This window comes from Nyctereutes procyonoides, unplaced genomic scaffold, assembly GCF_905146905.1.
Source record: "Nyctereutes procyonoides isolate TBG_1078 unplaced genomic scaffold, NYPRO_anot_genome, whole genome shotgun sequence".
Classification (NCBI taxonomy): Eukaryota; Metazoa; Chordata; class Mammalia; order Carnivora; family Canidae; genus Nyctereutes; species Nyctereutes procyonoides.
In genome coordinates, this window is record NW_026575051.1 from 1,454,350 (window position 1) to 1,469,034 (window position 14,685).

At 49.9% G+C, this 14,685-nt stretch overlaps 1 protein-coding gene across 1 annotated transcript; it reads left to right on the top strand.

Moving 5' to 3' along the window:
• Positions 1 to 3,010: 3,010 nt before the first annotated feature.
• Positions 3,011 to 14,394, top strand: C2 (complement C2). Its single transcript, XM_055329670.1, has 18 exons — positions 3,011 to 3,155; positions 3,299 to 3,505; positions 4,045 to 4,230; positions 6,310 to 6,483; positions 6,569 to 6,667; positions 6,872 to 7,005; positions 8,093 to 8,231; positions 9,093 to 9,233; positions 9,907 to 9,996; positions 12,083 to 12,223; positions 12,334 to 12,428; positions 12,525 to 12,636; positions 12,773 to 12,938; positions 13,048 to 13,124; positions 13,220 to 13,311; positions 13,510 to 13,636; positions 13,802 to 13,851; positions 14,001 to 14,394. Exons 1-18 carry the CDS (start codon positions 3,014 to 3,016, stop codon positions 14,169 to 14,171), a joined length of 2,343 nt encoding a protein of 780 aa, XP_055185645.1. The 5' UTR covers positions 3,011 to 3,013; the 3' UTR covers positions 14,172 to 14,394.
• The last annotated feature ends 291 nt before the right edge of the window (positions 14,395 to 14,685 follow it).

The following is a 14,685-nucleotide window of genomic DNA, read 5'->3' on the forward strand; positions in this document are numbered from 1 at the left end:
CCACCCTTAAGTCTGGGCGGCCCTTTGATTTGCTGTCACCAATAGAACATGATGGAAGTGATGTTATGTGATTTCTGAAGATAGGCCTCAAGAGACCATGCAGCTTTGCTTTGGATCTCTTAGATTGCTTTCCTGAGGCTGCTTATGCAAGGCTAGGGATGAAAGACCACGGGACAGAGAACTCCCGGTGTCTGACTTCTCCTGCTGAACTCAGCCCTCAGCTGAGTGCAGCTGCCTGAGTGAGCCCAGGCAAGAGCAGCAGCAGAACCACCAGGCTAATGCATGAGAAGGAATAAATCATTTTTTAAATCTTCTATATTTTGGGTGGCATTTACTTTTTTCCAACAGCAGTGGTAATGTAATAGATTAAAACAAAGATTTCTGGTTCTTTTTTCCTCGTTCATATTACATACATATCTTGTGAGGATCAGCAGAGGTTCTGCTTTTGGTGTCTCTCAGGAATGTAAGACGATGGAGCAGCCAGCATCTCGAATGTCGCCATACTGGGGGAAGAGCATGGTGAGGACTGCACTGGCTCATGAAGCTTCCATCTGGAAACAGTACATGTCACTTACATTTCATTGGCCAGTACAAGTAGATAAGGAAGCTCAATCTTACTATGTGACCAAAGGGAGACAAAGCCAGAATATTTGTGAACATCCTTAATATCCACCACCCTTAAGAGTTTCTCTCTGGTAACAATCTGAGTAGGTAGACAGGGCTGATATGGCATCAACAGTGTCAGGGATCCAGGCTCCTCTCTCTGCTTGCTCTGTCATCCTCAGGATGTTGCTTTTGAATTACCATCAGATTTCTATTTTAGCCCATGGAAAGGGGAGGACACATTTAATTTTGGAATACATGTAACTTGGAAGTTACATGTATCAGTTCTACTCAATTCCTATTGGCCAGAACCAAGTCACCCATTATTTAGCTGCAAGGATAGCTGGGAAATGTAGTCTTTAGCTGGTGTGTCTCACTAAACATCTTTCTGTAGGAGGGAGAGAGCACAGATACTAGGTGCCGGGAAGGCACCAGCAACTCTGCCACAACAGCACCTCTGGGACCCCCAACACCAAGGGTGTCATGGTCTTCCTGCATTGTCAGTTTCATCCAAGGTGGGCACACTTTGCATATGTGTTATTAAGAAGTTATTCATAATTTGAAAGAGTTTTCACAAACTTAAATGATCACAAATCAAAACCGTGATGAAATACCACTTCACGCTGCTCAGAATGATTAAGATAACAAGCCAGGAAACAACAGATGTTGGTGAGGTTGCAGAGAAAGGGGAGCCCTCATACACGATTAGTGGGAATGCAAGCTGATGCAGCCACTCTGGAACACAGTATGGAGGTTCCTTGAAAAGTTGAAAATAGAGCTACCCTATGACCCAGCAATTGCACCACTGGGGATTTATCCCAAAGATAGAAATGTAGTGATCTGAAGGGTCACCTGTACTCCAATGTTTATAGCAGCAATGTCCACAGTAGCCAAACTATGGAAAGAGCCCAGATGTCCATTGACCGATGAATGGATAAAGATGTGGTTTAAATATACAATGGAATATTACTCAGCCATCAAAAAATGAATTCTTGCTATTTGCCATGATGTAGATGGAACTGAGGGTATTATGCTAAGTAAGATAAGTCAATCAGAGAAAGACAATTATCATGATTTTGCTCATATGTGGAATTTAAGAAACAAAACAGAGGAGCATAGGGGAAGGGAGGGAAAAATAAAACAAGATGAAATCAGAGAGGGAGACAAACCATAAAAGGCTCTTAATCATAGGAAACAAACTGAGGGTTGCTGGAGGGATGGTGGTGGGGGCATAGGGTAACTGGGTGATAGGCATTAAGAAGGGCACTTGATGAGCACTGGGTGTTTTTTTTTTTTTTTTTTTTATTTATGATAGAGAGAGAGAGAGAGGCGCAGAGACATAGACAGAGGGAGAAGCAGGCTCCATGCACCGGGAGCCCGATGTGGGATTCGATCCCGGGTCTCCAGGATCGCGCCCTGGGCCAAAGGCAGGTGCCAAACCGCTGCGCCACCCAGGGATCCCAGCACTGGGTGTTATATAAGACTGATTAATCATTGAACTGTACCTCTGAAACTAATAATACAGTATATGTCAATTAATTGAATTAAAATTAAAAAAAGAAGGAAAAAAAAGGCACATCCAAAATCCAAAAATACTTTTGTTCCTTTGGGTAAACCAATCCCAGACTTATTTATTTTATGGGCCGGGAATTTTTCTACCGGACTTTCCACAAAAGTGTTTTAAACATTTTCCAGACTCCAAAACTAAGTGTTGATTTCGTTTTTGTCTTTAGATTCTTTCTGGGGGGGATCCCTGGGTGGCGCAGCGGTTTGGCGCCTGCCTTTGGCCCAGGGCACGATCCTGGAGACCCGGGATCGAATCCCACGTCGGGCTCCCGGTGCATGGAGCCTGCTTCTCCCTCTGCCTGTGTCTCAGCTTCTCTCTCTCTCTCTCTGTGTGTGACTATCATAAATAAATTAAAAAAAAAAAAAGATTCTTTCTGGGGAAGGGTTGCAAAGAAAAAAAAGATTGTGATTTTTCCTATTTAGCAAGAATTCCTAAGAAAATTAGCCCCAATCTCTTGGAGGTTTATGTTCAAGAAGACAATACTATCCCAGGTTCTCAGTAAATAAAGTTCACTTGGCAACACCTAAGAGAAAACTGAAACTTTACTTAAATAAATGATTTTGCAATATCTTGGATGGTTTTGGGTTTGTGTGCTTTAGACTATACATGCAAGATCATGTGTGTGTGTGTGTGTGTGTGTGTGTGTGTGTGTGTGTGTAGGGGGGTAGAGACTGAGAGCAGTATGGAAAGCCTATGGTACAGAGCAACTGACTAGGATATGTGGGGTTAGAGAGCTGGACAAGGGCTTCATCCTCTCAGCTCAGCCCCCAGTCCCTGATTATTTTTTTCCTGCCAAGAGCACATCCCCCCTGCGGCTCCCTAGTTTTTCTTCTCTGGCAGCAAATGAAGCAGCTGCTGAGTCAGCTCTGGGTTTCGGGAAGTCAGATGACCTTTTCCCTCTGCCGGCTTTCTGCCTCTCTCTGCCCCAAGGTGGATACCATGGACCCAGTGATGGCTCTCCTTTGCCTGTTGCCCTTATACCCAGGTAGGAGCAGGGGAGAGGGATGCTGGAGTCCTGTGGAAAAGGCCTGTACTGCCCACCTTGGGTTCCCTCTTGTAAATGCCAATTTCTCTGGCTTTTCTGTTCTCATCTTTTCTCCACTACTGTGTTGTGTGTCATGCTCACAGGCTTGGCTGCAGCCGCTCCCTCCTGCCCTCAGAACGTGAATATCTCCGGTGGCACTTTTACCCTCAGCCATGGCTGGGCCCCTGGGAGTGTCCTCACCTACTCCTGTCCCCTGGGCCGCTACCCATCCCCAGCATCACGGCTGTGCAAGAGCAATGGACAGTGGCAGACCCTGAGATCCACCCAGCTCACAAAGGCGGTCTGCAAACGTGAGCTCTCTGTGGGCTTTGCTCAGGGTGGGGCTGAACCTGACTACATGGTGTGCCAGGGGTGGCCAAGCTGTTTTTCCATAGGGCTTTTCAAAATATTGAGAAAATGTCCATTGTCCATAGCAAGGCATTGGAGAAAGGCCTTAATGGAAATTTAAAAAAATACACGGGGTGGTATTTTTTTTTAACATTTAACAATTGACTGCAGAATACTGACCATTCAGAATGGGTGCTGGAGTCTCCCGTCATGCCAAATGTTACCCTTTAGTGTCCATTCAGGGGGTATTTGAGGACCTCAGGGGAGAGGTTGAGGTGTCCATGGCCCTCAGGGTGCTGAGAGATGTGGTTATTTATCAGTCTAATAGGTTGAACAGTGTGAAATTGCCAATATTCGACCAATTCCACAAGCAGTGATTGCCACAAGCAGCAACCCAATATTTTGACAATCAGTTGGCGACTCCCATGCATCCACGCCAAACCTTACCATACCAGGTGTTTTCCATCCATCCGTGTAGTCTCATCCCCTTCTCTCCCTCCAGATGTTCGCTGTCCAGCTCCTGTTTCCTTTGAGAATGGTATGTTCACCCCGAGGCTGGGGTCCCACCCTGTGGGTGGCAACCTGAGCTTCCAGTGTGAGGATGGCTTCACCTTGCGGGGCTCGGCTGTGCGGCAGTGTCGCCCTAATGGCATGTGGGATGGGGAGACGGCCGTGTGTGACAATGGTGGTGAGTGCCCTGCCCTCATAGCTGCATGGGGCGGGGGTCACCCGGGAACCTTGGACCCAGATGTGTGCTCATGGGGCCTGTGTGGGGACAGGGGCCTGGTGTTCTGATGCCAAAATAATATTCCTGGATTTTGGTAAGTTGAGGTCTACAGGTCCCACATCACCGACCTACAGGAGCTGGCCGAGGCAGTTGGTGCTAAGTTTCAGGTCCAACGTAAGGCCTCCACACAGTCTGTCTAGCTTTTCCCAATGCCTCAAAGCAAGATTGGTATTCAGGCCCAGTGGGCTATTGGACTGACAACGTCCTGAGAGAGCTCCTAGTGCTGTGCTGAATTCAGTGCCTTGCCTCTGGAGCCAGTTCGGGTCCAACCTGGGTCGGACTTGGATAGCTTTTGGGCAGGCTCTTTAAGCTCTCTATGCCTCGATTTTCACATCTCAAATAGAGATGGTAAGACTGGCCACGATATTAGGGCTTCTCTGTGGATTAAATGAGTTGACATTAATAAGCACCTAGAGGAGTCCCTGGAGTTTAGTAAATGACACATATGCTGTTGTCATAGTTATTACTGCTCCTGTCAATGGTAAGGAGCTCTGCTTGATAGGACATGGGTTTCTAGGATTCTCTGGGTTTGGGGAGCTTCCGGAATGATAGTTCTAAGCACAGAAGACAGAAGACACAGAGTCCATGAGATGGTAGGACCATCCCGTCACCCAGTGGCCCAGCCATTGGGTCCTTATGCATATTCATGACTGTTTGCCAAATAGCTGGCTTCCTTTACTCAGCATTCTTTTTTTTTTAAAAAGCTTTTATTTTATTCATGGGAGACAAGACACACAGATAGAGAGAGAGAGAGAGAGAGAGAGAGAGAGGCAGAGACACAGGCAGAGGGAAAAGCAGGCTCCATGCAGGGAGTCCGACGTGGGACTCGATCCTGGGACTCCAGGATCATGCCCTGGGCTGAAGGCAGGCGCTAAACCACTGAGCCACCCAGGCGTCCCATTTACTCAGCATTCTGCCTGTGAGATTTATCTGCGTGGTCCCGTGTAGGAGCAGTTTGTTGTTTAATTTTTAAAAAGATTTATTTATTTATTTTAAAAAGAGAGAGGAGTGGGGAGGGGCAGAGAGAATCTGAGGCAGACTCAGCTCTCTGTGCTGGGCACGGAGCCCGATGTAGGGCTTGGTCCCACCACCTGAGATCACCACATGAGCTGAAACCAAGAGTCGGATGCTCAACCAACTACGTCACCCAGGTGCTCCTGTTATTTTTTATTACTGTGTAGTTTTATTATACAAATAGGTTACAATTTATTTATGTGTTCTCCTCTTGGTGGGCACTTGGGTTCTTTCCAGTTTGAAGCTATTATGAGTAAAGCCCTATGAACATCCTTTTATGGAACTTGTTGGTGCACCTATGAATTTGCTTCTCTTGAGCATGTTGTCTTGGAAGGGAATTATTGGGTCACAGGTTGACATACATATTTTATTTTATTTTATTTTATTTTATTATTTCATTTATTTTTTTAGAGAGTGAGAGCATGAGGGGGAGGGGCAGAGGAAGAGGAAGAGAGAATCTTTTTTTTTATAAAGATTTTATTTATTTATTCATGAGACACAGAAAGAGAGAGGCAGAGACACAGGCAGAGGGAGAAGCAGGCTCCGTGCAAGGAGCCTGATGTGGGACTCGATCCTGAATCCTAGGATCACACTTGAGCCGAAGGCAGACGCTCAACCGCTGAGCCCCCCAGGCATCCCAGTGTTTCAGCGTTCTGGCTGCTCACATCCTCTCTGACACTTGGAATGAGCCATATTTTCAGTTTTAGCCATCCTGGTGGGTGTGTAGTGATGCCTCCTGTGGTTTATGAAGTGCAAATATTATTTGTGGCGGCAGAGGGCTCCTGGGTCAGCACCTTCCGTGGGCTCTGGGATGGGCTTTCCTTGGGAAGCACGGTGGTGGTGTCTCCCAAGGGGGAGGCCAGATGGCCTGCAGAGGCTCCACGGGCCTGGGGAGGAGGAAGAGCTAGAGGGACAGGGTGGGTAGGGGTGTCCCGCTCACTGCCATCTTTGTGTGTTCACTCCCAGCTGGCCACTGCCCCAACCCGGGCATCCCGGTGGGCGCCGTGCGGATGGGGTCCCGCTTCGGCCTTGGGGATAAAGTCAGCTACCGCTGCTCCTCAAATCTGGTGTTGACGGGGTCTGCGGAGCGGGAGTGTCAGAGCGATGGGGTCTGGAGTGGGACGGAGCCCATATGCCGCCGTGAGTAGCCAGCCGCCTTGACCCTCCAGGGACTCCCGGGCACCCCACCCCTGACCCTGGCCGACCCCAGTGTCTATTCCCACAGAGACCTACTCTTACGACTTTCCTGAGGATGTGGCTCCCGCCCTGGGCGCTTCGTTGTCCCACCTGCTTGGAGCCACCAACCCCACCCAAAAGAAAAGGGGTAAATGCTTGAAGTAGGGGCAGCAGGGTGCTGGGCCTGGGATGGCGAGGAGCAGACTCTGCAGAGGATGCTGGGGCTTTGGCAAGGCTCAGTGGGGCTGAGCTGCTTGGAGGGGGGGCAGGGAGGCCTACCCCTGGCAAGAGGGAAGGGGTATGGGGAAGGCAAGAGGAAGATGCGAATTTGCCCCTTCTATGTTTCTCCCAGAGAACCTGGGCCGTAAAATCCAAATCCAGCGTTCTGGTCACCTGAACCTCTACCTGCTCCTGGATGCCTCTCAGAGTGTGAAGGAAGAAGACTTTCACGTCTTCAAGGAGAGCGCCATTCTCATGGTGGACAGGGTCAGGGAATAGGGGCCTGTGCACAGGAGGCCCTTCCTACTCTCGCTGTCTCTCTCTGGTTCCCTCCCTTCCTTAGAACTGCACTCACAGCCCACCTCCTCCAAAAAGTCCTCCCAGATTAAGTGCATGCCATGCAGGAATCATGGATTCCATTTATAAGATCCCATTTTTCATCCCACAAACAGTCCTGGGGCACCTTGTATGTGTCAGGTACCATGTTGGGTGCTGGGTGCTGGGGCACACCAAAGATGAACAGGCCGAGGTCCTGTTTCCCAGGCACCCATCATCTAGAGCGGTGGTCTCCACAGGAGGATATACAAAATGATCCACTAGGGTGTGACAGATTACTACTGGTATCCTTATTGAATAGTTTTAAGTTAAATTAAATCAACAAATTAATATTTAATACTTTCCATTAAAAATTCTAATTTTTTGTGTTTAAAAGGTGTATAATACATTTGAATAGCGATGCACCTTATAAATAGGAGTTTAGTTTTATAAATACATATACCTCCATGTGTTTTTACTAATGACATGCATGAACAGGAGAGTTTGGAAGTCACTAGTTTAGATTCCTTGCCAGCGCTTTGCTCAGTAATTACACTTTTCACAATAGTTTATGTAGATATATGTGTTTTTCTTCTCAGTTACATTTTAAAGAAGGCAATTTTTAGGCTCCTTGAAGTCTCTCCTAAGACTAACAGTAACCACTAAGCCGTGAGGCTGCAAAACACGCCAGCAAGAGATGTGCCTCAGATTCGCGTGGACAGGTTCAAATTTGACCTCCGCCTCGCACAACAGGCCTCAGTGTCCTCATCTATAAAACAGGGGCCATCTCGCCCCCTCACAGAATTGATGTGGGGATACAATGAGGAGCGAGGGAGCCTATCAAACAGAGTGCCTGGTTAACAAACGTCAGTTTCCTGGCTCCCTGCGAGCAGCAGTCTCTTAGTGACTACTGGTGGCCCTGACCTCTGTAAGTCTTGGCCCAGGCTCTCTGCCTCCTCCGGGACCCTTGGTTTGCTCTCTTATTCTCTCTCCTTTGGTTTCAGGGCCTCTAATGCTGCCTCTCACTTGCCCTTCTCAGATCTTCAGCTTTGAGATCAATGTTAGTGTCGCCATCATCACCTTTGCATCCAAGCCCAAAATCATCATGTCTGTTCTGAATGACAACTCCCGGGATGCGACTGAAGTGATCAACAGCCTGAACAAGGTCAACTATAAAGGTATGGGTGTCATCAAATGAAGGCGATGAGGCAGGGGTCAAGGGACAATGAGCTCCCTGTGCCTGCAGAGATTTTGGACAAGTTAGAGAGAGAGAGCGAGTCCTTTGGTGGCATTCTAGTCCCAAGACTCTGGAACTCATGTTCCTCTGGGGGAGGTGGCTTCCAATTCAGGTTCATGTCAGGGGAATCCCAGCTCCCACCAGCTCATGGCTTACTCTAAAATGCTACCCACCCAAATGCATTGTGCTGGTCTTTGGTTCTCTCCTGATGCCAGAACCATGTGGCTTTCTTGACTTAACACCGTAGTCTCTCCATGCCATTGTCAAGCTGCCTGGGTGATAGCTAGCAGGTGGCTGTAACAATTTCTTTGGGAACCCCATCTTTGAATCTTGAGGCTTTAGAGTGGCCTTCAGTGGGCATTACTTCTTTTTTGTTTAAAGGGTATATTTGTTAATTAGACAGAGACAGAGGGAGGGGGCGGAGGAACAGAGGGAGAGGGAAAGAGAGAATCCCAAGCAGACTACTTGCTGAGCATGCAGCCCAATGCAGGGCTCTATCCCATGAGATCACGACCTGAGCTGAAACCAAGAGTCAGACGCTCAACCACCTTAGCCACCCAGGCAACGCTGCAGTGAACATTTCTAAAGGAAAAGACTTTTATTTATTTATTTATTTTTTTGGAAAAGACTTTTAATGTTTGAACAGGCAATGATGCCAAATCTCTATCTGGATAGAGAAGGTCTGGATTTATCAAGCCAGTTGATAAATGTATTTCCAATGGTTGGGAGAATAGGGTAATTCCTTTCTCCTAGGTGGTAGGTGGGGCATTTCTAGAGAATCCTTCCTCTTCACATATTCCAGACCATGAGAATGGAACCGGGACAAACACCTATGCAGCTTTAAATAGTGTCCATATCATGATGAATAACCAGATGGATCGCCTCGGAATGAAGACGGCGGCCTGGCAGGAAATCCGACACGCCATCATCCTTCTGACAGATGGTGGGTATCGTTGCCTCTGCAAGTGAGTCTGGTACAGTGGAAGGACCACCAGTGTAGGGTCGGAAGACCTGCATGTTGATTCTCCCTCTGCCACTCTGGGCCTCAGTTTCTCATTTGTAAAGTCGAGATAGTGTTGATGATGTCAATGGGATAACAACAACGATAATGATGATCATAACCACCCTCCTTCCCTGACACAATTTTTATGGAGAGCAACCGAGATAGTTTGTGTAGAAGTGCTTTGTAATTACATATATCAGTTATGGTTACTACCGCAAGGTTGCCTAGAGTCAGCTAGATGGGGAGGCATGGCTTTGGGGCAGGGATGTCAAGGCGCACGGATGGAAGGGTGGACGTGGAGTGGAGCCGGGCTATGTCATTTATTTCTCGATTGTGTCCAAATTACATAGCCCCTCAGAACTTGGTTTTCTTGCCTATAAAATGAGGATACCCACACTACCTGAGGTTTCATGAGAATTAAAAGAGATAAAGTTTATGAAGCTCCTGGCCCGGTGCCTGGAATGTCGAGAATTTCGCCAAATAACATATCTTGAAACTCACGTGGGAAGCGATAAATGTTAAGGTTCCCAGCTGGATGCCTGCCCACTCCTCCAGAGCGGAGGAGAGTCCAGATATATTCCCCAGATGGACAATTCTTTTCCCTCCATTCTAGGAAAGTCTAACATGGGTGGCTCTCCCAAGCTGGCTGTTGACAATATCAAAGAGATCTTGAACATCAACCAGCAGAGGAGCGACTATCTGGGTGAGCCTCTCCCTCCCCCACCCCCAGATGTGCTGCCCCTGCGGTGGGTGCAGGCTGGAGTGGGCAGCTTGCCTTCATTTCCAGCGAGACCCCAGGCTGTGTCGTTCTGTGTGAAGGCAGCTGAGTCATGCTCCAGTCTGGTGTCAAACTGCCTGTGGTTGCAGCCTTGGTTTCTTTTGTTGGCTGTGGCCGGGGCTGGTTTCTGCCTTTGCTACAGGGGACGGTGCTAGGACCCACCTCAGAGGCCCATAGGGGCAAATACTCAGATATCTCCTGGTGCAGAGGAACAGTGTATGGGAACAGTGTATGTGAGCGGCTGCTGCCATCATGGCCTTGAAACTCCAGGGAGGAAGGGCCTGGACTCTTCTTGTAGGGACCGTATGGATAACCAACTAAGGCTTTGGCAGTTGCCTCCTCTAAAGGAACAATTCCTCGGGGTTCAGACTAAATGCAAATAGCATTGATCTTTGACCAGAAAAGAATTTTAGAGAAAAGTGCTCTGTGTAAGTAAGGACAGTTGCTCTTGAACCTCCAAGTTTCACTTTCCCCTTGGGTCTTCTCTTCATGGCCCCAACTCCACCCGCCCCTCAGGAGCAAGTGGATTCCTTTTTAAGACTCTGGCCTAGGGAAAGGGAAGGCCAAGCTCTCGGCGCTAACTCCTTAGCATCACTGGGCTAGGGTTAAAACACCATTTTAGAACACCTTATGAAAAAAAGCAGGTACTAAAGGGACATAGTCATAGAAAACATGCAGAACCTAATTGTCCAACTCCCACTGTGACTGCTTCTGGCCTGCCGGGGGCAACACTGCCACCTGAGGAAAAGCATTGTCTGCCCCCCATCTGCCTGAGCATCTCACTCTTTGCACACCACTCAGGGTCCTCCAGGAGCCGGAAGGGGCCACGAGGGGTGCAAAGCACAGGAGAAGCCCGGACGCTGCGGCCATCCCGGGCAGTTCTGACTGCTACCTGTTCTCTCTTGGAGGCAGGATGTGAATGGTCACGTGGGCCCAGGTTCCCCGGTGGGAAGAGATGGCTCCAGACCCCCCTCTCGGAGCCTGTACCTTACAGAGGAACCAGATCTGAAGTTTTGCCTCCATGCTCACTCATAGGCTCTTTATTCAATCATAAATGTCCTTAAGTACATTTGGAAGTCTCTCCTGGGCATCATTCTAAGGATATGGCTGTGCAGAAAATGAACAAAATGCCTCTCTCTGGGGTTGTCATTATGGAAGGGCATTGCATTAGTCTCCTAGGGACACTGCCACAGATCATACAATCTAGGGTGATTTAAAACCACAGAAACTTATGGTTTCACATTCCGGAGGCTAGAAATCCAAGATCAAGGTATCAGCAAAGACCCTATTTCCAAATAGGGTCACCCTCACAGGTCCTGGGGGTGAGGACTTGAACATATCCTTTTGAAGGCACAGTTGTACCCACTTTGGGCATGAAACAAGATAAATAAGGACCCCATATGGTGTGGTGGATGGTGCCCTGGGACAAGGTAAAAAATGAAACAGAAAGGAAACAGAATTGGCCAAGGCATAGCAGTTTTAGACAAGGATCCCAGGCAAGGCCTCACTGAGATAGTAGCATTTGAGTCAAGATTTGAAAAGGTGGGACACCTGGGTAGCTCAGTGGTTGAGTGTCTGCCTTCGGCTCAGGGTGTGATCCTGGGGTTCTGGGATTGAGTCCCACATCGGGCTCCCTGCATGGAGCCTGCTTCTCCCTCTGCCTGTGTCTCTCATGAAGAAATAAATAAAATCTTTTAAAAAAAAAAAGACTTGAAAAGTTAAGAAAGGGAGCCGTGTGGGCAGTCTGGGCAAGAGTCAACCAGGCAGAAGACCGCGTGTGCGAAAGGCCTGGGGTGGGAGCATGCCTGCAAATTTGAGGAACTTCAAGGAGGTTATATGGCAGGGAGTGAAGGGTGAAGAGTGTCGGGAATTGAGGCCAGACAGGTAGTAGGGGTTGGGGTCCAGCTCATTTAGGGCTTTGTAGGACCCAGTGAGTTCCAAATGATAATTCCCTGTCTCGCAGGGTAGCTCCTCAGCCACAAGATTCTGGTGATTTCCTTCTCCCCATCAGACATCTATGCCATTGGGGTGGGCAAGCTGGATGTGGACTGGAGAGAACTGAATGAACTGGGATCGAAGAAGGATGGTGAGAGACATGCCTTCATTCTGCAAGACACAGAGGCTCTGTACCAGGTCTTTGAGCACATGCTGGGTGAGTGAGCTTTGCCCTCTTCACAATGGAGCCGGCTAGGGGTCCAGGCTGGGAACCTACTCATGGTGCTCCTCACAAACCTCTTTCCCCCTCTGCTCCCACACCCGCAGATATTTCCCAGCTCACAGACACCATCTGCGGGGTAGGGAACATGTCAGCCAATGCCTCCGTCCAGGAAAGGACACCGTGGCATGTTACTATTAAGGTATCGGAAAGGAGGGATGGGACTTGGGTCCCAGAAGTAGAAGAGGAAATGGGCCAGAGACATAGCAGTCCCCCCAAAACACCTGTTTGCCTGCAGCCTAGGAGCCAGGAGACCTGCCGGGGGGCCCTCATCTCAGACCAGTGGGTGCTGACGGCTGCTCACTGCTTCCGCCAAGCTGAGAACAGCTCTCTGTGGAGGGTCACTGTAGGTAAGGGGGGGGTCACTGTGGGTAAGGCAGGGTCCACACTAGGTTCCTGACCCTGTGGCCGGAGCTCTCACCAGCAGTCCCAGCCTCTGGCCTCCCTGGAAGCCCTGGCCCTGCCTAATCTGCTTATTTTTCCCAGGGGATCCTAACTCCCAGTGGGGCAAAGAGTTCACTATTGAGAAGGCAGTGATCTCCTCGGAGTTTGATGTCTTTGCCAAGAAGAATCAGGGGATCCTCGAGTTCTATGGTGATGACATTGCCCTATTGAAGCTGGCCCAGAAAGTGAAGATGTCCACCCATGCCAGGTGCTAGAGTCTGGGATGAGAGGGCGTCCTCTGGGGGAGAGTGCTCTGGGAAGTCCCACAGGAGGGGACACCAAGGATGGGCTCCTGTGACTCTTGTCTGTCTCCCCAGGCCCATTTGCCTTCCCTGCACGGTGGCGGCCAACCTGGCTCTGCGGAGACCCCCAGGCAGCACCTGCCGAGACCATGGTGAGTGCTGGGCCTCAGGTGCGTGAAGACTCCAGTCTGGAGTCTGGATGCTGCATAAAGGGACCAGCATCACATCCCTCTCTCCTTAACTGCAGAAAGTGAACTTCTGAACAAGCTGAGCATTCCTGCTCATTTTGTGGCCTTGAACGGGGACAAACTGAACATTAACCTCAAGACAGGGACAGAGGTGAGGATCTCAGGTCTGGGATGCTGTGAGGGGATGGGACCCCTGTGGCAGCTCCCCAAAGTCTTTGTCCCTTCCTCCTCCAGCTCTGGCAGCCTTCTCCCTCTGACCCCATGCCACCTCCCCTCCAGGGCTAGCAACTGCAGGTAGCCCCTGGGACTGCTCATTCCATCCCTCTGTCCCACTCTGCCCCTGCTGCAGTGGACAAGCTGTATTGAGGCCGTTTCCCAAGACAAAGCTACATTCCCCAACTTGAAGGATGTCCGAGAGGTGGTGACAGACCAGTTCCTATGCAGTGGGACAGGGAAGGATGACAATCCCTGCAAGGGTAAGTCCCTCCCACCCCCCACCCCCTCCCTGAGCCTGGATGGCTGAGGGAGAGACCACCGCAGTCCCTGCGGCCAGCACGCATGCCAAGACAGTGGTGCACTGCCCTGACGACAGGGGCAGGGTGAGAGTCAGAATGACAATTTCTTGTCCCTCCTTCTGGCAGGAGAATCTGGGGGAGCAGTTTTCCTTGAGCGGAGACACAGGTTTTTTCAGGTGAGGAGAGAAGGGGGATACTCACAGGAATGGGGTTACAAGATCATGGCCTTGCAGGGAGACGAGGGCGGCCTCTGAAGGAACTGGGGAGGTTGAGGCTTGGAGCTGAGGCTGTGACAGCCTCCCACCCCATTCTCTCCCTCTTCCAGGTGGGCCTGGTGAGTTGGGGTCTCTACAGCCCCTGTAGCAAGAGTAATAAAAACTCACGCCAGAGGCCCCCCAAGGGCAAGGAACCACGAGATTTTCACATCAACCTCTTTCGCCTGCAGCCCTGGCTGCGGCAGCACCTGGAGGATATCCTGAACTTCTTACCCCTCTAATTGTGGCCACCCATCCCCTCTGTTGTCCTGCCAGCATCTGCCATCTGTCTTGTCTCGCACCCTTGAACTCAGACCCATGACCCACCTGTGCTCCCAGCAACCCCGGAGAAGCACATTCAGGCTGGGGAATCCCCAGGGGCGCACCCTCTGCTTTCCTTGACTCACTCTCCTTTCACTCATGTGGAATTACCCAGTTATGAAATTAATAAAAATCGACAATGTCCTCATCTGTCTGTGCCTCTACCTGGGGGGTGGCTGGGGGCGGGGGGAGGGGAGAGCGGAGGAAGGCCAGAATGATTCCAGGAACTGCAGGGAGGCAGGTCACGGACCCTGGCGCACAAACAGTGGCTGGACTCTGCTCTGTGACAGAGTGGACAGGGAGTGAGCCAGCCTTTATTTTTGGTCCCTAAGGGGGTGGTCTGGGCTTGTGGGGGGAGGAACTGGGGCTGAGAGGTGGTGTTGAAGGTGTCAGTCCAGGTTCACCGCAGCAAAGGGCAGGGCTTAGGCAGTTTCT

Bases quoted from the DNA above. Each gene is read 5' to 3' on its own strand.
- C2 (XM_055329670.1), top strand. From the start codon at position 3,014: ATGAAGCAGCTGCTGAGTCAGCTCTGGGTTTCGGGAAGTCAGATGACC. The intron at 12,637-12,772 runs GTAAGGGGGGGG...TATTTTTCCCAG, and splicing joins TCTGTGGAGGGTCACTGTAG to GGGATCCTAACTCCCAGTGG. The intron at 13,852-14,000 runs GTGAGGAGAGAA...TCCCTCTTCCAG, and splicing joins GGAGACACAGGTTTTTTCAG to GTGGGCCTGGTGAGTTGGGG.